Source organism: Aedes albopictus, chromosome 3 (genome assembly GCF_035046485.1).
Source record: "Aedes albopictus strain Foshan chromosome 3, AalbF5, whole genome shotgun sequence".
Lineage (NCBI taxonomy): Eukaryota > Metazoa > Arthropoda > Insecta > Diptera > Culicidae > Aedes > Aedes albopictus.
The window spans coordinates 412,208,622-412,232,486 of NC_085138.1; the positions used below are offsets into that span (position 1 = coordinate 412,208,622).

The 23,865-nt window shown below is 41.9% G+C and overlaps 1 protein-coding gene across 1 annotated transcript in view; it reads left to right on the plus strand.

Moving 5' to 3' along the window:
* LOC109622241 (homeobox protein vnd) overlaps positions 1-22,915 on the plus strand; it is a 52,059-nt gene extending 29,144 nt beyond the window's left edge. Inside the window, exon 3 of the mRNA XM_029875626.2 lies at positions 21,780-22,915. Coding sequence (XP_029731486.2) covers positions 21,780-22,549 — 770 coding nt within the window. The 3' untranslated portion in view covers positions 22,550-22,915. The remainder of the gene's footprint in view (positions 1-21,779) is intronic.
* Positions 22,916-23,865: the final 950 nt, after the last annotated feature.

Genomic DNA, 23,865 nt, shown 5'->3' on the forward strand with positions numbered 1-23,865 from the left:
ATCGAAGATAAGAAAGACGGGCTTGGTGGTCTAGTGGCTACCGCTTCTGATTTATATGCAGAAGGTCCTGGGTTCAACCCCTGACCCGTCCCTTTCCTCCTACTTTGTATCTTTCTATATACTTTCTCTCTGCTCTCTACATATACAACTCATGTATATTCACTTGTTCATAGCCATCGCTAGAACAGAAACGGGTTGAAAAAGCCGTTTCCCTTCCTTCCAAACTTTCACAGCACAGTGTTTCAATCCTATTGGAAAACGCCTACAAGTTATGCAATCAAGCGAACTGTGCCGCACATCTTCAAAATAGTAAAAACACACAATTCTATCACCTTACCCTGGTATCCACACACCAATGTGTGAACCTTCTGCCAACCAATTCCCCCACCAACACTCCAACATCCGCATGAATTTGTTCTGGCGCAGAGGTATATTCGGTCAGATGTGGATACAAACGATTGCAATCATCAATTCCTTACCCTTCCCCAATTTGACCTGCAACCTGACGTGACAGGCGCCATTGTCGCTTAAAAATAGAAGATCACCAACGCTCACACACTGAAGATGCCTGCTAGTCCCCGGCAGATATCTCATTGGTTCCTTGTGTGAGTGTAGCTGGTCTGGCGATACTGGAGTAGCATCTACGGGCGGTCAATCAAGCTCAAGCAAGCTCAAATCCATCGAAGATAAGAACTCTTAGAAAAAAACTGTGTAGGAACTTCTTGAGAAATTTCTGTACGTACTTATGGGAATTTTGGAAAGAATTGCTCGAGAAACTCTAGAAAGAATGCCTGACAGAAGCGTGATACATAAAGGAATGCTTAGAAGAATTGCGAATGGAACTCATGAAGAAAAATCAGCATGAATTCCATGAGACTTCCATACATTGATTACTGCAGGAAGTTCTGAAGAGGATCCATGGATTTTTTTTAGAAAAACTTCTGGGAGAAATTACTGCAGGAACTTTTGGAGCAATTAGTGGAACAATTTCTGGAGGAACTCTTTGCTGGCGAATGTTTGAAGGAAATACGGAAACGCAATTACTGGAGGTTTTCTACAGGATTTATTGTAAGAGCTTCCAGAATTTGAAAAACAGGTTTGAAAGAACTCTTTCAGGAAATCATGAAAAATCTTGTAAACTGCATCAATTTCTGAAAGAATTTCTGAAGAAACTTTTATGGGGATTCCTGCTGGAACTTCCTAGAAAGAAAGAAAATTCCTAAGGGAACTCTTGAAAGATTTTTCGGATGAATCTTTTTGGAATTTGTAATGAAATACACCTTGTCCTTTTTTTACCTCCATGCTTGGCTGAGCGACAAAAAAATCTACCGCTAAGACAATGAGCAAACTCAACAGTTTTATATTTTTTAAAACATCTTCGTGATTAGGAGAAGTGTCCAAAAATATAAAAATGTGTATTTTGATCATTATTTTGTCGGTAGAATTTTTTTTCGCTAAGCCAATAGTGGACGTAAATCAAGGTTTAGGTGTACTTGAATTAATTTGTAAAAAAAAAAGTCAGATGTTCCTAATATATCTCCATGAGTAACTCCTAGTTTTACTTCTGAAGGAATTTCCGGAGGAATACTTTGAAGAGATCCTAGAGACATTTTTTTAGGAAACTCGTGTAGGAGAGAAGAAATGTCCCAAACTACTCAAAAAGGAATTCGCTTATACTTCAATTTATTCAAGAGAATCTCCGGGAGCTTCTCAAACAGTTTTTCACCCGTATTTTCTTTAAAGGGATTCCTCCAGGTTCTCAAGATGTTCATTCAGAAATTACTAGGAATTATTCAATACGTTTTTCCGGAAATTCTACCAAGATTGTCAATAGAAATTCCCTCTGCAGAAGTTGCTAGGGAAACTCCTTCAGGAATTATTCTACAAAGTTCACCAATATTTCCTTAAGGGCTTTCTTCGGGAATTCCTCTCCAAATTCCTACAAAAAATCTTCCATGGGTTTCTGCAGAATTTCCTCTAGAAGTTCTTCGAGCAATTGCTCCAGGAGTTGCTCTGGAAGTTTCCTCTAGAAATTTCAGAAGGATCTTCTTGGGTAACTTCTGATCGGACTTTTATGGAAATATCAGAAGGGATTGCTCAAGAAACTCTAGCAGGAATTCCTGATAGAAATTCTGCAGCAATACCCGAAAAAAAAACTCTTGGAGGAAGTTCTCAAATTTCTACAGGAATTCGTGAAAGTGCTTCCAGAAGAATTCATGAAGCAACTCTTACAGGAATTTCTGATGGAGCTCTTTCAGGATGCTCTGAAGAAACTTGTAAATGGATTTCCAAAGAAAATGCTGCATCAATTTCCGAAGAAACTCTTAGAGGGATCCTTTATATCTAAGGAGTACCATTGAAAGAAATTTCGAAGAAAAATTTCAAGCGATTTCTGATAGAAAGTTTGGTGCAATTTGCAAAAATAAACCTTTAAGAAGTTGATCTCTTCACAGTATTCCTCTGTAGATTCCTTCAGCAGTTAAACTAGGAGTCGCTCCTTTACTCCTTCAGGAATTCTTCTACATAGTTTTTCAATGATTCCTTAAGGATTATCTCCGTAAATTCCGCCCCTTGTTCTTACAAGAATTTTCCAGATTTTTAGAGGAATTTCTCTTGGAGTTCGTCGAGCAATTGCTCCAAGAGTTGCTCTGGAAATTCCACAGTGAATTCCTCTAGAAATTTCTGATGAAACTTCTTGGGACACTTCTGTGGACTCTCATGGAAATATCAGAAGGGATTGCAAAAGAAACACTAGTAGGAATTTCTGACAGAAGTTATGCAGCTATACCTAAAAAAAACTCCTGGAAGAATTTCTCAAATTTCTACAGGAATTCCTGAAAGAGCTTCCAGATGAATTCATGAAGCAACTCTTACAGAAAAACCTGATGGAACTCTTTCAGGAACCTCTGAAGAAACTTGTAAATGAATTCCCGAAGGAAATGCTGCATCAATTTCTGAAGAAACTCTTAGGGAGATTTCTGCAGGAACTTTCTCTCTTTCTAGGTAGTTAACTTTTGCAAGAATTTTCGAAGAAAATTCCATTTTTAGGAATCATTTTTAGGGACAGAGAAGTGTTTCATAATGAGCATCACCATGCAAAACTTTTCTGTTGCATAATGTGCTACATTGTACAACACTTTCACCCACAAGGAAAAGTAGGCCATACCGCCACACTTTCCTGTGGAGTAAAATGCCCAATATAATAATAATTGGGAAATGCAAAAGGACTATTTTTATGCAATTCAGTATTATAATTTCTATTTTATACTACTTATTTCAGTATCATAATGACTTACTTTACCGTACTGGTTCATTATGCAACTGAAATGAGTTGCATAATGAAAAATAGTTGCATAATGTTCATTATGCAACTCATTTGAGTTGCATTATGAACATTATGCAACTCAAATGCGTTGTATAATGAAAAAATCATTGCATAAATTTTTGTATGGAACTCGTTGCAAAACTTGATTTTTTCAGCACTCTTCGTATTTATCCAACTCGGCAAGCCTCGTTGGATAAATGTACGACTCGTGCTGTAAAAATCAACATTTTGCAACTCGTTACATAAATAACTATTCTGAACCACTTGATTAAGCAACTGAATGAATAATGTAAAATAGTTGCATAAAGTTCAACAACTGTGGAGGTGCTGTGAAATCCACGGTCTCCTATCGTAACGGTTGTCAAACTAACATTCCTGCCTTTCCATTGATTTTGACTTAAATGTCAAATGAGGTAGTTATTTTTTAGGATGCTGGGTCATTAGGCCGAAGGTCATTAGGCCGAAGGCCATTAGGCCGAATGGTCATTAGGCCGAATGGTCATCAGGACGAATTGAAAGTTAGCCGTTGTTTTTACCTTTTCCAACAATTTTTGACAAAAACTAGTTTAACAATGGAACTAGAAAGAATAGCCTATGTTTTAAAGAAGGAAAATTTTATGAATTGAATATCAGCAGTTTCAGCGCCAAAAACTATTTCAGCAATGATACTAGAAAGAACAGCCTATATTTAAAAGAAGGAAAAATTCATGGGTAAAATATCAGTAGATTCAGCATCAATAAAGTATCTTCGTGCCTGTCACACGATACACACATGCAAAATGGTCATTTGCAGAGGAAGCTCTCAGTTAATAAGCTGAGAAGCAGGCTTTGTCTCAGTGGGGACGTAACGGCAAGAAGAAGACCCAATGACCATTCGGCCTGATGACCATTCGGCCTAATGACCATTCGGCCTAATGACCATTCGGCCGAATGGCCTGACACCATTTTTTAGCATGCTGTCAAATGGCGATAAAACGAAGTAATATGGTGTGAAACCAAGTGGATCTGGAAGCTCATTAGTATTCATTTCAGTTGAACCAGCAGCTGTCAATTGAATATACTTTATAAGGACATAATGCGAGTGTGAAAATCCCATTCCTCAAGGCAAGAAAAACGATCTGGAAAAATCTGATTATCACCCCTCGTTTTTCTTTTTCTTCAGCCGATTTGTTGATATGTAATAGAAGATTGCAAGCGGAAAAGCGACGAGGGAGATCCATTACCAAAAACATAAATTCCATTCCTGTTATTGATGGTTTTATCACGCTCGCTCGCCTCTCAATGGAGTGTCGAAATCTGCTCCGACAAACTGTTTCCATGTAGGTATGTTTATTTTCCTTTGGGTAACGTACTACATACAAGGGGATTAGGTTGCAAAACACAACACAAACAGCAGTTGTTGAAACAACGATGCCGTAACGGAGAATCGAAATCAACCCAAAGGGAACTGAATTGTATTCAAATTATGACACTAACAATGCAGTGGCTCACTGTCGGTACCATGGCATGAGTCGAGCGTCCCAACGTACCAACTGTCAGTTTGACAGCAGCTGCGTCGGATCGGAACCTGATGCGGTCACCTTTGGAATCGATTGAGTGTGTGAAACTCAAAAGTAGGCGGCGTGACCCTCACAGAATCAAGCAATGACCAATTACACGAAAATTAACCAACAAAAAGCGGCGGTGCAATTGCATCCCAAAATGGGACGGAAGATTTATGACTTCCTGATGTCTTCCGCTGTCGCTTTGCTGCGGACAATCGATTATACAACCTCGAAATTGAGCCTCGCCGGTAACCGGGAGATGGGCTCAATGGCAATCGAATGTGTAAACCTATAAAGGTGAGCCAGTCAGTGGCAGCTGTATCTCTGCATTGATTCACTTCTAACAGCTTTCGTATATTGTGTGTGCTGTGCGTCGTCAGTTTGTTCGGGATCGGGGAACCATTTTCGTTCCGCTTGATTCCCGGATTGCCGGAGAGGTGTGATGGTAATAAATTGCTAGAAAATGGATGTCAGTCAGATTTTTTTGTTGTTTCTTCTGCGAGGAAGGGAAACGGGAAAACTGCATCTGCCTAAATGGCGTTTGAATGGTTGTGGAAATAATGATGGTAGGACGGAAGCAAGGCTGGATACTTTTTTATGCTGTTTCGAATGGAAAAGAGTTTTGAGAGGGTACTTCTGCTTCGATAGTTTAATCCGCAATCGTAGCTTTTGACACACTCTTGTACCGTCGTGGACGAGACGCGCACATTTGTCATTGCATAAGTAAGGTAATGTCGCTGCTGCAACGTACTTGATACGCGAAACGCGTCCCATGTTTGTTTAGTTTAGATGAGAGGGATTGAAAACAGTATGGAACCGGTTTCGATTTTAAATTGTCAGAGTTCGAGTAACACGCACTGACAGTGACAAATTGAGATCGGAAGCCATCTTGCGAATAAATTTTACGGATTAGTTCTGAAGCTTCCTGCATTTGTAAGCGTTGAAAATCGAAATGTTTTTCCTTTGTTACTTTGAAAAATGCAATGACGATTTATTCATTTTACATAGGTACATTTTTAGTGATTATAACGGGGATACAGATTGATACTTCAACTCGCGTTTAGATATCTGCAATGATCGATTTCTCTTCATCCAAAAAGAAAGGACTGTCTTTGAAGTCCGGTGGAGGTCGGCTAAGTCTAGCATTAGCAACAATAAATAAAAAACAACCGAAAATTATTTTCCGGCCAAGTTATTTAAGAAAGAGAAAATCGATGAAGAGAAATCATTGAAGATACGCTCGTACGATACTAAACGCGAGATATGATGTATAGTATTGAAGAAGCATGAGACACATTCCACGCACTTCTACGCCAAGGGTTTGAAATTTCAAAGTGATTGTTTTGCCCCAAACTTTCCAGCATATGAAAAAGGGTAGATTCAATCATAGGAAAACCAATTGTTTTACTTAAAATTTGACTGGTAACGTATTTAAACAGCTAGGTGAAGAAATAGCATTTTATGTAAGAAAAATGAAATTTTTTATTGATGATTGTCAAATATGCCTGCTTGCAGGCTAAAGTTCGCAAACATTACACCTATTTTTAGTTAATGTAGTATAATAATGTATATTTTATACACCGAAAGTAAACTTTTCATAAAAACGGGTTTTGATATGTTTTAAGCACTTTTTGCAATAGCCGCAATTTAATGGTGTCCCGTTACGAAAATGGCATATTTGTTGTAATAACGAATTTATTACGAACTTTAGAAAAATAATTTTCAGGATTCTCTTAGTACTCGTGGAGACCTTTCTTCCAACATATGGGTTACCTTGATCGACGCGTTATCTTAGGCGTTACAATGGGTACGCAGAAATGGTGTCCCGTTACGGAAATTTTAAAGACATTCATAAGCGGATAAATAAGTTTGGTTTTATCAAATACTAGCGGTCCCGGCAAACTTTGTCTTGCCGATTTGTGGTGATTTGACAACTGTTGAGCCCAAAATAGCACCGCACTCTAGATTGGTTTCAATTCGATCGTGCTGATTTCCTTCCCAGATCATAAAAAATCAGCATTTTGTCTATTTTCTTACATTTTTGGTTCATTTTCCTAATTTTTTTTTACATATAAACACAGTCACCATGAATACAAATCTAACCATGCAAGATTCATTCTGATCGGTTCAGCCGTTCGTGACTTTTGTTGCCTCAAAGGGACTACAAAGTCATTTTTATATATATAGATTTAACCAACAATCTGTAACCATGATAAAATGATATTATATTGTGTATATATTTTCATTATCCTTCTTGGTGTAACGCCCCTACTGGAACAAAGCCCACTTCTCAGCTCTACCGAAAACTACGTAAACAAAGGGCAGGTATTCTGGTGGATCAGTATAAAAAGTGATATTTTATTTAGTTTTGTGGTGACAGCATACTTTTTAAATGCTTTAACGTTTTTGACATATCTTATAAATTACCACTATGATGTATAAAAAGGTTTATGAAATCACACAACTTTAAAAACTTGAAGATCCAGAAGAGATGGTTGGCATTCCTTCTTTATCCCATTAATCACCGTATAATTTACTTTTATGACGACAAACATATTTTGAAGCTTATGTTTTTATTGAAAAAAAAATGTAAAATGCATCACGAAAACGGCGTTGCATTACTTTTTGTGACTACACAAATTAGTAACCATTGATGAAAAGTCTAGCGACCTCCCTCTTGCCGTTTTGATTGTCAACCGTTTTTTTCTTCTCTGTTTGTTTGCATCGTTACTGGTTGTGGTTAGCTAAATATCAACGGAAAGCCCCATAATCCCATCCCTTCAAAAAAAAAAACATTTTTCTCTCTAATCTCGACCAAACGGCGAGTTTGACGGTTCCTAAAAACTAACATAGTATAGTAGAAAAATCCCCTAAAATGAAAAATTTATTTCAAATGAAATTGGCTCCTTTATTCCCAAGGCGCGTGAGCCTTCAAAAAAGGATTAAAGCAACATGCGACATATGTTCGAAAAGACTGTGTTGGAAGAATGTACTATAGATATCATTGAATCTTCTTCGGATTATTATAATGTAGAATGTGGAAAAACCGCGAAGATAGATTAGTCGCACAACCATAGTTTTGGAGATACAATTAAACTTGATCGATTGATTGATTTGTCTTTATTAAAACAATTAAACTTCACGTACCCAACTCCCGTTACTTCATTTTCAAAATGCTGGCATTTCGTCAATTTTCATTTGATTTTTTTTAAGTCGCCCTCGATCGATCATAAATTAGTGCTTATTTATTACACTCAAATGGCCATGTAGTATGCGAAACCATTCCGGAGATATTCCGGATTGTACTGCGGTCAGGGGGTGGGGAAGGGCTCGGTTTTGCCAAATAGCTAAAAGTGATTATTTCGTGTGCGTTGTGTTTTATAGGTCCCCGCGGAACCGGCTCCAGGTGTTACGGAGCGGCCATATCAGTTGATACATACTTAAGTCATTTAATTTTCTATCCCATTCTTTCCAAATCATGAAGATTGATACGTCACTCGGTATATTTTGGTTGCAAACCATAAATGTTCCCGATGACACCCCCGTGGAACCTGTGCTATATGTTCCGGGGTGGCCATAGTCTATCGATTCTGACTCATTCATTCGAAATCATGAAGATTGATGTGTCACACACATGTTTAGGTATAAAACCAGAAGTGTTCCCAATGAGGCCCCGCGGAACCTGTCACGGGGATCCGGATGGGTCAACTTATTTAAATCTGGTTATAGCAGTTGTGTTTCACTGTTCGCAACAAAAATTTCGCTGAAAATCGATGGTTCAAACACAACAACACACGAAATAATCACTTTTAGTTATTTTGACAACCCCCTGACCCCAGCACAATCCGCAATATCTCCGGAATGGTTTCGGATATTGCATTTCCACTTCAGTATAATAAACTAACACTTATTTACGATCAATTAAGGGCGACTTCAAAAAAAAATCGGATAAAAATTGACGAAGTGCCAGCATTTTGAAAATGAGTTGTCGGGGGTCGGATACGTGAAGATTAAATAAACCACGACACAGGTTCCCCAGGGCCCATTCCGATGGCCACCATAGGGCCAGAGCGGGTTTAAAATCCTATTTGTGTCCTGCAGGACAGCTACCATCTGCCTGAAAAACATTGCCGAATACACCAACATTGAATCTAGCAAAGCATTTGATCTACAACTAAATGTCTTTAGCCGTAACGGGACACCATTTCCAAAACACTGTTTACACGCGAGCGTAACGCTGCGCTCCCAAAACTAAATCAAGAATATTTCCTAAACTATACACTTCTCAGTAAAACTCACTTCGGCAATCTTGTTCACATCAATCCAAAGAAGAAATGTCTAGAAGACTCTATTACTCAAAACCTCATAACAGAGCTAATATACGCATTTCAGTTTGAAATTTTTAAAAAGAAGATTTCTGCGATGGTGTCCCGTTACGAAATGTAACATGTTAGATAAAGTAAATTTTAACCAAAACCCCGTAGAACAAGTATTGCATCAGGAAGTACATCTAATAAGCTTGTTATAAAACCTGTTAAACCATATGGTCATGAACATTATATTTGATTGCAGACGTCATTTGTTCACGAAAGTTAGTTCCTCGCGGTGTCCCGTTACGCTGGAATGTGTCATGAGTGTTATTAACCCATATCCAACCAGCCTCCTATTTATAGGACAGTACTTTCGAAGCGGATATACTTGTGTAAATTCAACATTTCGGCATACTGTCTTCGAAGAAGTTGTTCAGAAGATCCATAATTCGTACATGGTGAATAATGAACTTCAGAATTTCCTCACTAGGTGGCGCAAACGCAATTTCAAATGTGAAACTGACTTGTATTCCTGATGATGTCCTAACTATTGTTTAAAAATTGAAGCTGGTGTCTTCGACGGAGTTATTCCATACGAATCTTCTCTAGTTAGATTTTTTTCTCACTAGATGATGCTGTAGTAGAGTCTTGTACCATTTGGGCAGGTGTACCTATTTTGGGCACTTGCCGCTATAAGTAAGTCAATTCCAAACGGTTTGATTTGAATTTTTGTATAGAGTTAGGAACGTACAGTATCTTATTCTATACATAAACTCAAATCAATCGGTAGGAAATTGACATTGTTATAGCGGCAAGTGCCCAAAATAGGTACACCTACCCAAATGGTACAAGACCCTATAATTGGTTTAATGTGATGATTAATTTTGTCTGTATTAACGAGATTTTCAACCCTAGGCTAGTTCATCTCGGGATCCACGGCTTTACTTCCCTTTCGAAGGAAGAACTCATATTTTATGAATTTGTCGAGAGTGGGATTCGATCCCAGGTCCTTAGCGTGATAATCACGGGCATTAACCCTCGAGCGATCGCGCTGTTGTATTTTGTACAACACGATGAAAAAATCTCGCTTTTTGTACTCAGCATTAGCGTGGTGCTGGCGGTTTTGGCCAACCGCGCGAGTTACGGAAGGACAACCATCACACCAGGTCCGCTCCATGATTTGATGATATCTCAGTCTAAAAAAAAGGTTACAGTTTTGGTGTTTTACTCAAATACCTATGTGTATCTGGCCAACTTAGTCCGGTGATATAATTATAAGTAACAAATATAATCATACAAACAGGTGGCCTCGGGGTGAAGACAAAACTGCTGTTGCCAATATCCCGACTAATTAAAGAGACATGTAAATGTTGTCTTCGAAAAAAATAGGCAAGTGTATGAGAGTCATGTTTCGAAAAGATTTCCGGTAAATTTGGTATTCATGGATACATGGCCATTGGCCATACACAGAGAATCCTGTTAAGATTTCTGAAAGTACTTTCGGTATTTGACTCAGGATTCGTGCTGGCATCCCTTCAAGTGTTCATTTAAGGATTCCTCCCGATATTATCAAAGGGATTCTTCCAGAGGGATTGCTTCCGGGGTGTTCCCAGAGATTCCACCCAGAATTTGTTTATTGATTTCTAATAAGATACCTTTGGAGATTTCTTCTGGGGATTCAGAAAAAATGTGTCAGTCATTCAGAGATTTCTTGGAGAAAGTTAGGGATATTTCAAAGATATTCTTCATTGATATCTCTTGGGGCATTCAGGACTTTTTTCCGGCTTTTTCCCGGGATTGCTGCAGCGATTTTCCCCGCAATCCCTCTCTGAATTCTTTCCAGGATTTCTCCATTGATCCTTCTCGTGTTTCTTTAGGGAGAGAGTCTTCCAGGATTCTACTGGGATTTCTTCCAGATTTTGTTCCAGGATTCCTTTTGAAATTCTCCCCAGGATTCCTTCATTGATTCCCAAGGTTACCCTCAAAGATTTCTCTCGAGATTCATTCAGGGATTCTTTTTAGGATTCTTCTACAATCCCTTTAGGGGACTTCCTGTAGGAATTCAATTCCAATGTAGATTTTTTTTCATTGATTATTTCCGAGATTATTACCTTCATTCCTCCCAAGTTTCCTAAGGGATTCCTTCGGGAGTTTCAACTGGGATTCCATGACGAAAACCCATGCGAAAACCTATTAAGATTCTTGTAATGACTTTTCCAGGAGTCCTTTCGAGAATTCTGTAGGGTTTCCATTGTGGATTCTTCTCGAGATTTCTTCAATAATTTCTTCTTGTAATTCTAGTCGAGAAACCTATGGACATTTCTCCGAGACTTTCTGGAAATGCTACTTCACAGATAAAAATAATGAGGTTTACACGTCATGTAAACTTCATTTTAGTCATGTAAACTTAATGTTATGATGGTTTACATGATATATCATGTAAATTTGTGTTATATGTCATGTAAACTCTCAGAGTCATGCTGAAATACATGACATATAATGGAAGTTTACATGATATTTCATGAACTTTACATGATATGTCATGTAAACTTCTGCGATATCCCACGCTCCAATTATGTGCATCATATGTCACAGAATTTTACACTCTTTTTTCGATCTGTGTTACTTTCTTTCAGTCCTGGGCACCCACGGTGGTGCAGAGGGCCGAATTGAAAGATTTCCATCCTGGACGATTGCCAGCCATCATCGCCTTGACCTGTGGACGGGTCAAATTTCTGTCGACATGCTTGATTTCGTTATTGAGGCTGCGCCGCCATGAGCCTCTGGGTCTGCCTCTGCTGCGATATCCTGCTGGGTCTAACGCTTGTTTGCAGATTTCGTTTCCGCTCCTGTGTAGAGTGTGGCCGACCCACCTCCACTTTCGCTCCCGAATTTCTGTCGCTATCGGCTTTTTGATGACATCGACGATGGAGCTCCACGTTGGAGATCCAATTGTGAGGCCACCATGCACGAATTATATACCGCAGGCATCTATTGATGAAGACCTGCAGCCGTTGTTTGTTTTCCACTGATACACACCAGGTTTCACTGGCGTATAGCAGCACAGATTTCACGTTCAAGTTGAAAATTTGGATTTTGGTGCGTCGGTTGGTTTGTTTTTCCATACATTTCTTAAACTCGCAAAAGCAGCCCTCGCCTTCTTGATCCGTGCACCTATGTCGATCTTGGTGCCGCCTGTGGCCGCCATTTGGCTACCAAGATATTGGAAGCTTTCAACATTCTCCACTGATTGCCCAACTACCGTAAAGCTGGAAGGGTTGACCTGTATACATTCAACGATTTGGTCTTGTTGACGCTGATGATAAGACCTGCCGCTGAGGAGCGATTGGCAAGATCATCGAGCTTGCTCTGCATATCAGAGCACCGTTGAGCTAGGAGAGCAACGTCATCAGCCAGTTCGAAGTCATTTAGGTGCTCCAAGGTAATGGATTGCCACAACAATCCACGATTTGGTTCACGGTCAATCGCACCAACCAAGATCTCGTCGATTACGATGAGGAACAGTAGCGGTGATAGTATACATCCTTGAATCACTCCAGCAACGACCCGGCTGGGATCGGACAAAAAACCGTTGTACAGTACTTTGCACGAAAATGCCCTGTACTGTGCTTCAATAAGGCCGATAATTTTCTCAGGGAAACCCTTGCGCCTGAGGGCTTCCCACATGTTTCCGTGATTGAGACAGTCGAAAGCTTTTTCGTAATCCATGACCACCAGGTAGAGAGACTCTTGGAATTCATTGATTTGCTCCAGATCGATACGGAGCGTGACAATATGGTCCACACAGGATCGTCCGGCACGGAATCCTGCTTGCTGCCGTCGGAGAGTTGCGCCAATCTTCTCCTGTGAAATGTCGCGGTTTCCCATAGGCAGCCTATTTATTGCACCCATGAACAAACAGAAACGATCCATAAAATCAAAAAGCGCTCCATAAAGAATGAACATATGTTCCATGAAAATGTGCAATGTCACCCATAAATAATTTGTTCGGCAATGAACACAAGAGTTTAAGGCGTAGAACACTGGACTGTATTGGGGGGGGGGGGGGGGTTATAACACGGCAGAAGAGAGAACGGGGAATTTCGGACCGCGAGGGAAAAATCACTTTCACTACACTTAACACTTTATTTCTCTCTTTGCTTACTATTTATACTTTGATAATTTCACTTTACACTTCGCGTTGTTCGAGCCACGCGAACGCTCGTAACTATTCCACTGTTTGAATTCAACTGACTTGCGACCGCGAACGAGTCGCATATATATACCCAAAATCTAACGTACCAGAACCACGTGGAAGGTTCTACGCGCGCGTAGAACCCACGCGACGTGTATGGAACAAATAATCATCAGCACGCTACCTGCAGGGCGACGACGACGAGAGTCGATGATGATGATGATGGCTACGGCGGCGGCGCTCACGGCTGGCTCTCACGGCACTCGCTCTCTCGCTGCTGGTCGCTGCTGTCCCGTCGGTTCGGGTGAGTGCGCGTGCTTCGTAACGATCTTCGATGACGGTTCCGATGCGATGGTTGGAGTGGATTGCGCAGCTTTGGATGCTGCTGCCCTTCTTGGGAGCGTATGTTCGCGAACATACTCCCGCCCGTTGGAATGCAGTTCCAATTCCACTGGTGTTGGCTGCTGCTGTCCCTCAAATGAAGGCGGTGGCCTTACTGGCGACCGGAAAACTTGCTCAGGATTCTGGATGAAACCGCTTATCCGCCTACCCTTTGGTGGATAATCGTCGATGTTTTTCACTAACTTCCGCACTGGTTGGAAGTCCTTGCCTGGTAAACTGCTTACTAGGGTAGTACATACTGGGATGGCTTTAGAAGGCTTCCTTGTATTCGTACGCTTAACTGGATTCCCCCTGCGTTCGAAGTGCAGCAACGTGTGATGCCTCTTTGAACACTTCTTGCATGACTTGCTACTGGAACACGCTATGCAACGATGGCCCTTTCTTAAACAATTAAAACATAGGTTTAGCTGCTTGACTCTGGCATGACGCTGATTCACGGACAGCTTCTGGAACATAGAACACTTGAAGTTTTGATGCTGTCCGGCACAGAAGTCGCACATATACATCGACGACACTAACGCTGCATTTGATGTCTTGGAAGGCACGAGCTTGGATGTAGGCGGCTTCCGGTTGGAGACCTTGGGACTCGGGGATACGATGGATGCACTATTCTCGCATCTCTCCAGAATGACGCATCGTTGTTTTAGAAATTCGATGGTCTGTTCGTAGTCTGGAAGCTCCTTCTGGTCCATTGAAGCTTCCCACAGCTCACGGGTCTGACCATCCAACGCATGACTCAACACGGTCACCACGATCAGCTCTGACATCCCTGAAAGTGGTTGACCGAGCTTGATGAGATTCTCCACATGGCGAGTGCACTCTTCGATGAGACTCCGGAGTTCCTTCGACGATCTCCTTGTCATCTGTTTTAGGTTTAACAGGCCCAGGATGTGAGATTCCAAGATAAGCCGCTTGTTGCCAAATCTCTCCTCTAGGATGTCCCATGCGCGCTGGTAATCGTTGTCCTGCAACGTCTCCAGATCGATCACACCAGCGGCATCTCCTTTCAAGGAGTTCTCGAGGTGGTACAACTTCACGGCATCTGAATCTGATGAACGCTGCATCAGATCCTGGAACATGGCCTTGAAGCGGGGCCATGCTTCATAATGACCATCGAAGGTTGGCAATGGAGCACCAAAGGATTGGGACTGAACGATGATCGGTTGCTGGTTAGTGACACAAGGTGGCTGCTGAGTTGGCGGCACAGTCAACTTCTCGGTACAACTCTCGAGCAGCACGGATACCTCCTCGTACAGGTACATGAACCGCAGGTAGTGCTCATCTTGCTCATCGCGCTTGTCGGCTGAGGACTGGGCAACAATCTCCTGGTGCAACCTGATGAACTCGGCTTTTTCGGTCTCAACACTCCGTTGAAACACTTTAACTTGTGCTGGGGTTGGCTCTCTTTCATCCTCTTCGGCCTGCTTGAGGGTGGTTAGGATTCGGGTCACGTTGCGTTGAGCTAATCCACGGTTGTGGATTAGCGCCCCAAGCTGGTCCTCACACTCGGCAGAATCAGGAACCTTCTTCACCGGTGTCCGTTTGGGTGGCATTCTGATGTAGAATTTCTCACTGGTCAGCAACACAGAATGCGGACAGGAATTCCGCCGCCTTGGTCACAGTGGATGGACGGACTCCGGAATAACGGACTCAAACACTATGCGATGTTTAAATCAATCACTTATGGGTTGGGAACCGACGCGCTTGTCACAACGGGTGGAGTACTTCACACAATGCCCGGAGCGACGGGAAGGTAGCACTTCGCGACGGCGGATTCACTATGGAACTACGAAAATCGACGCGCTTGTCGGACCGGATGGAATTAGGAACACGTGAATTCCGGAACGACGGATAAAATCACTACGCGACGACGGTTTACACTCGCGGACCGACACGGATACGGACGTTTTCGAAGCCACGTCCACGCTCTTCACTGCACAGCACGTTGTTGAAGCCACGTGCACGCTTCTAAACTACGCACTGCCGCGCTGTCGAAGCCACGCGGTACGCTTTTTAAACGACACACTACCGCGTTGTTCAAGCCACGCGGAACGCTTTCACACACTACCGGATCCTTATCCGGTTCGAAGGACCAAATTGTGTTCGGCAATGAACACAAGAGTTTAAGGCGTAGAACACTGGACTGTATTGGGGGGGGGGGGGTTATAACACGGCAGAAGAGAGAACGGGGAATTTCGGACCGCGAGGGAAAAATCACTTTCACTACACTTAACACTTTATTTCTCTCTTTGCTTACTATTTATACTTTGATAATTTCACTTTACACTTCGCGTTGTTCGAGCCACGCGAACGCTCGTAACTATTCCACTGTTTGAATTCAACTGACTTGCGACCGCGAACGAGTCGCATATATATACCCAAAATCTAACGTACCAGAACCACGTGGAAGGTTCTACGCGCGCGTAGAACCCACGCGACGTGTATGGAACAAATAATCATCAGCACGCTACCTGCAGGGCGACGACGACGAGAGTCGATGATGATGATGATGGCTACGGCGGCGGCGCTCACGGCTGGCTCTCACGGCACTCGCTCTCTCGCTGCTGGTCGCTGCTGTCCCGTCGGTTCGGGTGAGTGCGCGTGCTTCGTAACGATCTTCGATGACGGTTCCGATGCGATGGTTGGAGTGGATTGCGCAGCTTTGGATGCTGCTGCCCTTCTTGGGAGCGTATGTTCGCGAACATAATTAAAAACGTTCCTTACTCTATAAAAAATGTACCGGTAAATCATAAAATTTTCCCATTAAAAGTGAAGTTTTGCACCAATAAACAATACAAAAATGCTCCATAATAAAATACAAATGCTCCATAGAAAAATGCAAATGCTCCATAAAAAATAAATTTGTACCCATAGAAAATTGAATATTGCTCCATGGAAAAACTAAATTGCACCATAAAAAATTTAAATTGCACCATAGAAAATAGACAAATGCTCCATAAGTATTATCAAACTGCACCATAGAAAAAATGAATTGTTCCATGAAACATTGAAAATCCTGCATAGATAGCATATTCTCATAATTTAATTCGACAGGGCTGAATTGCATTACGTTGCGATTCTTGAGTGGTGCAATTAGGGAGAATTTTCATTTTTTTATGGAGCAAATTATATTTTATGTGGTGCAGTTTGATAATACTTATGGAGCATTTCTCTATTTTCTATGGTGCAATTTCAATTTTTTATGGTGCAATTTAATTTTTCTATGGAGCAATATTCAATTTTCTATGGGTACAATTTTATTTTTTTATGGAGCGTTTGTATTTTTCTATGGAGCATTTGTATTTTATTATGGAGCATTTCAGTATTATTTATTGGTGCAAAATTTCACTTTTAATGAGAAAATTTTATGTTTTTCCGGTACATTTTCTATAAAGTATGGAACGTTTTCTATTATTTATGGGTAACATTGTATATGTCCATGGAAAATTTGTTCATTCTAAATGGAGCGCTTTTCCATGGAGAATTTGCAATTTGTTATGGTTGCAATAACCTTTTGCCGTTTCCCATATGTTGCAGAATTATTGATGCTATACCTAGTTGTGCGGATACTACGGGGTAAGCTTAGATCATCTCAGCTGACATACAGGGGATAGACAAAATGATCGGGACAGGCAAAATTTTCACCTCTTAAAAAATGTTCAAGAAGCTGTAACTTTTCGAAAAGTGCATCAAATGTTCTCAAATTTTTACTGTAAGTTCGTCAACTAGTTGTGTATCTGTGGTCCAAATTTGGGAAAGATCGGGCCATTCTCCACGAAGTTAAAAAGATTCTTGGAAAAGAAAAATTATCCGATAGCCAACTTTGAGCTGTTATATCTCCGGATTCAATGAACCGAATGCAATGAAATTTTGACCATTTGTTACTTATATAATGAGCTATGAAAAACCGTTGACTTAACTTAAAATTCTTAACACGGAAGAAAGTTATAACAATTAGATTATTTTTCTATTAAAACCCCAAATTATCCAAAACTTCAACATTGTTTCAAAATTCAAGATGCAAATTATAGTTCATTTAATTTCCCTCTAATTGACTTATATATAAATGCGTTTCGAGAGAAAGTAACAACATAGCCGCCAACGAATTGGAAAAGTAATGGAGTACATATTAAAAATATACCAATTTGCTAAAAAATTGTAAAAACTATTAAATCGCTATAACTTTTGCTCTTGTGGAAAATTTCAAGTTAAGTCAAATGTTTTCCAGAGTTCATTATATAAGTCATGAATGATCAAAATTTCATTGCAATTGGTTCATTAAATCCGGAGATATAATAGCTCAAAGTTGGCTATCGAATAATTTTACCTTTTTCAAGAATCTTTATAACTTTGTAGAAAATGGCCCGATCTTTTCCAAATTTGGACCACTGATACACAACTAGTTGATGAATTAACAGTAAAAATTTTAGAATATTCGATGCACTTTTCGAAAAGTTACAGCTAGTTGAATATTTTTTGAAAAGTGAAAATTTTTCCTGTCCCGATCATTTTGTCTATCCCCTGTACGATCGACCCCTGGGGCCCTGTTCGATTTCATGCTACGGATGGCTTTTTCTATCTCCTGCACTGATGGAACTTCGGTGTTGACACGGGTAATGTGTCGAACCCTTGGCGGAAAATGCTGAGGTGTTGATGGCGTGGCCGACACTTGAAAAAGGTTTTCAAAGTGCTGGAGCCAGCGTTTCAACTGGTCAGCCCTGCCAGTAACTGTCCAGATGTGTCTTTCACGGGCATCGTAGCATTCATCTTAGTCCCACTAAGACGACTTGAAACATCATAGAGGAGACAAGTGTCGCCGGTGTTTGCGGCTTTCTCGCCTTCGTCGGCTAGTGAGTTTTCCCATGCTCTTTTGTCCCGTCTACATGAGCGTTTCACTTCCTTCTCCAGAGTCGAATAGCGCTGACGGGCTACGGCTTTGGCTCCTCGTGTTTTAGCTCGCTCTATCGCGGCTTTGGCGTTCCTTCGCTCCTCTATGTTGCTCCAGGTATCATCTGTGATCCACTGCTTTCTCCGGGTGCGTACCTCACACACATTATTCTTGCCGGTGGCGATGAAGGCGTTCTTGATGGCGCTTCATTGATCTTCTACGCTTCCACCTGCTGGAATATCCGCAGCACGAATCCGCAGCTCCTCGACGAAGGATCTTTTCACCGCAGCGTCTTCCAGTCGGCATGCGTTGAATCGGCATCCGATTTTCTCCTCCTGTCATCGCTGGATCCTGGCAATGCGCAGTCGTATCTCGCCGATTAGGAGATGATGGTCGGACGCAATGCCGGCGCTACGTTTGTTCCTCACATCGAGATGGCTCCGTCTCCATTTTCGGGTGATCGATTTCATTTTCCGTGACGCCATCACGGGAAATCCATGTCACTTTGTGCACTGGTCGATGAGGAAAGAGCGATCCCCCAATAACCACATCATTGTTGCCACAAAACTCTGCAATCAGCTCTCCGTTTTCGTTCATTTCTCCGAGACCATGGCGTCCCATGACGTGCTATAGTCCGAGTTGTCGGAACCAACCTTCGCGTTGAAGTCGCCCATGAGGATCAGCTTACGGAATCTTGTCCACGACAGTACTGGTGAAAGATTTTAAATCTGCGGCGAAGGTATGGGAACGTTGAAAGAAGTATCACGGAAAGGCTACGGTGACGTCGCGAGTGTTACTTCTGAAGAAGTTAAGTAGTTTAAGCTACGAAGAATGGATTGAAAACGATGATTAAATTTTCATCCAACGTTTCGCTTCGTATGGAAGCTTCTTCAGGGGCTCAATCATAGAAGATACGAAGAAGGTGCAAAAATGTAAGAGCACCTGTTCGCGATCGAAGAGTTGTTCGATGAGCTGTCGTGTGCGGGACAGAAGCTTGAGAGATGGTTGCAAGTGGCAATAGTATACCGGAGTCTGCCGGAATCTATAACAGACTGATGACGGCTTTGGAGAGCCGTCGGAATGCTGACCAGTCGTTCAGTCATTGGAGTTCGTGAAGCAGCGGCTGAAGGACGAATATCAACGACGGGTGGAAAAGCGTCAAGCGGTATCCGGAGAGCGCCACGACTGGGTGCTGAAAGTGCAAAGCAGGAGCAACGGAGGCAGGATACCGAGACAGTGTGTCTGCTACAACAGGCACGTGGACAGTGACCGAGAGTTCTTCGAGAGGATCGATGAAGAAGTCAAGGTCGAAATGAACTTGGCTCCGTGATCAGGTCCGCCGGTTTTGGAGAAGGCCTCCTGAAATGTGTCGAAGCTGGCATGGAAGGGACTGAAGGTGAACTTTGAGGAGTCCAGGTGCCAGGTAGTGAGTTCCAGCCAAATATATGTCACGTCTAATGGGACCTTAATGGCACCTTAAGATTCTCACCTGGGAAAACCAATTGCTATATTCCTCAACATATTTTTCCAGGAGAAATCTTTCGAGAATTCCGACCTGGATTTTTCTAGGTCTTCCTCAAAAAGTTCCCCCAGGACTTTCCTTAATTAAACGATTCTCTTAAAAATGTTTGGGCAAAAATCCCTCTAGATGTATCTGAAGACGATTGCTACAGGATTTTCTCTAATTATTACTCCTTGACTGATACACATTTACTATACATTAGCGTGGATCAAAAAATCGTTTTTGCTCCACACCGCTTATTGGATTCCCAACCGGGTTATAGGCCTTCTCCCAAAATTTGAGCTTATTTGGTTGAAAATTGAGATTGCACAAGCCCTTCAAAGTTTGTATGGGAATTACTAGTTTGATTTCCCTTCAAAAATTATTTTAGAAGATTCCTGCAAAATTTCTTCAACTTTATAACCCTTCAATGGATTTCCTCACTAATCCCTCCATGGATTCCTATAGAGAATCGGGGTGAGGTGGTGAATCAAACCGCTTTGACTTTTGCCATGAAAACCGCCAAAATCTGAACCGGTTTGTTCGATTTCGTGATGGAATAATACTCATCAAAAAGCTTCAGGGGACAGAATTTGCTTTGATTCAGTCACGAAAAAAATCGTTGAACTCAACAAAATCCAAAACTTGCCTACTCACTTCAATAACGCTGCCGAGTCCTTTTTCCATTAAGCAACCTCTCGTTGTACTCGTTGTCCAACGTGATCAATTTTCATTAACCTCAATAATACCACCAGCCAGCCGTACTTGCCATACACGAAAGTAGAGGTGGTAGGCACGAAAGAGGACTGGCTGTCCCGGCACATATAAAATCCTTTTTGTTCAATAAAGAACCGAAAAGCGCTACGCTACGCTTGCTGAACTCCTCAACCCAACCAAGTTCCTGTCTGTAGCATTAACATCCTTTTCCCTTTGAATGCGACTACATCGAGTGAGTTTGGAGAGCGCTGCTACCTACTTGAGTGCCACTCAACTGCCATCAACTGGCAAGCACTCGTGCACTCACTCACACAACTCAACAGCCTCTTCGTCCCATCGCATCGACGTTATCCGGTTTTCCACTTTATCCACTTCTTCATCAAATGCATCGCTTAGTGAAAGAGGCGGAGCCTCCACAGCCAATCGCTTTCGCTCTTCGTACTGGAACAAGCACTCTCTCCGACTCTCATTCACCCCGCGCTCAACGCGCAAGCAATGAAAAGCCTCTCGTTCTAATCAACTCCACACACTCCATTAAATCCGTATGCCCTTTCGCTTTGTTCTGGAACCGCCGCGATATGAAAGAATTTTGCAAACGCAATCACCATTAATAATAACCTCGATGTCATTTATCAATTTCCGCCTCCGGCCGCCGAGGCACCGGACCGGGTAAAGATAAAAGCAAAGGCACTCAATTGTCCGTGACAATAAATTATCTCTTGCCTGCCGAAGAAGAGCGTCCATTTCCGGTTCTTCCGGTCGAACAGATGCGCAAGGGAACAACGAAACGAAAGACGGGCACCCCCTGCTGTGTGGGATTCCTGTGGTTATGTCCCAGGTGAGGTGGAATACTAATGAGGATTTTTTTTTCTTGCTCTCTTCTTTCGATCTTTGCAGCATCTCACGCCGCGCAGCATGGTCACCAGCTTCAGCAGCAACAACTACAACAGCACCAACAGCAGCAACATCAGCATCGATTGGCACAGCAGGTCAGTCCGGATAGCACGGGATCGCCCGTGCATTCGGAGCAGTCGTATCACGGTGGATTCAGCGGTGGAAGTGCGTCCACCGGGGTTAATGGGCAATGTGTGAGGACACCCAGTCCGACGGACAGCGAACGGCAGCACTTGAACGTGGCGGATGGCAACACTGAACACTCGGACGACGTGGACATCGAAGAAGGCTGCGACGATGAGATCGACATGCTGGAGGATACAGAGGACAGTCCGGCGGAGCGGTTGACCAACGGCATCGGAGGTCACAAGAAGCGAAAACGGCGGGTTCTGTTTTCGAAGCACCAGACGTTTGAGCTGGAACGGCGGTTCCGCCAGCAGCGATACCTGTCCGCTCCGGAGCGGGAGCACTTGGCTTCGGTGATCCGGCTGACTCCGACGCAGGTCAAGATCTGGTTCCAGAACCATCGGTACAAGACCAAACGGGCTGCCCACGAGAAGGGTTCCATGGATCCGGGAGCGCATCAGGGCGGAGGTTTGCCGTCGCCCCGTCGGGTAGCGGTTCCGGTGTTGGTTCGGGATGGGAAACCGTGTCTGGGTGGAGGGAAGCCACACGACATGCTGGCAGCTGTTCAGTCGGCTCATCTACAGCTGCCGCCGGGCTTCCAGCATGCCAGTCTGCTGCATCATGCCGCCGCCAGGTGGTGGCCCTAGTCGCGTCTCCCGCAGTGGACGCCGATGATTGTAAATAGTTCGTATAACTTTGTGTAGTTCAATTCGTAAATATCGTCGTAAGCCCCACAGCAGCTGCATCTTTCAATGTTGTAAATGTAAAGAAAATAAATCAAAATCACAGATTTTAGCTAAACAAACAAAACTATACAGGAGGCAGTTTTCCTTTAGGTTAGAAGCGCGCGCAAGAGTCTATTTAATTATATTTAGTTAATTTATAAGCATCATCATTAGAACTTCGGTAGATCGATCAAAATAAGCAGTCATCCTGTTGAAAAACGCGCTATGTGACATCCAAGCAAGCTCAGATCACAGAAACATACTGCTTTTCCACGGAATACAGGACCCAGAGTGCACAGTGGGATCATTCTGAAAAAAGACGATCAAAACCTCTAAGAGCCGTTAGATGACATTTTAGCATATAGATGTCTTTGGAAGATATGTTCAGAAAAATCTTCTCTACTTTTATGCATGTTCACTGTATGGTAAAACTGTAGGGTGAACTCGAGCAAAAAAATATTTTTTCAAAATAATTTTTTAGAGGGTAGATGTCTTCAGCAAAGTTGTAGAAAAAGTAATTTCAAGTAACTTTGCTGAAGACACCATATAGTTTGGACTTCATTTTTTGGGAGAAAATATGAAAGTTTAAAAAACAACCTCAAAATCAGTTTTTTGAACTTTTCCATGATTATAGCGTAAAATTTAATCGTGATATGTTCTACAAGTTTGTAGGTACTACTGGAATACACTATCTTGCCGAAGACACCAACTCTGTAAAATTGAAAATTGCTCCAGTAAACCAATTTTTTTTGAAAATTTTTCACTATTTTCACTATTGAATATTTTTTGAATAGGCACTTTTTGGCAGCCGTGCTATCAAAATTCCAATGCTGTATTATGTCCAGAATAGACCAAAAGTGACTTAACAATCGGGTCTGATAAGGCACTTTGATTTCTGATGCTATTTTAATAGTCATTTTTCAAAGAAAATATTCACAAATTTCATACAAATCAATTAATACAAACTGAAAACTCACGAAAACTTTTCGATAATAATATTTGTTATTCAAAATAGCATTCTTGTTGAAATAGTCAACATTTCTAACACTGTGGTTGACTTTACATTGAATACCCGACAAAAAATATCGTTTTTTAAATTTTTAGATGAGTTAAAAACTCACTATTGAATATTTTTTGAGTAGCCACTTTTTGGCAGCCGTGCTGTCAAAATTTCTATGGTTTATTATGTCCAGAATAGACCAAAATTGACTTAACAATCGGGTCTGATAAGGCACTTT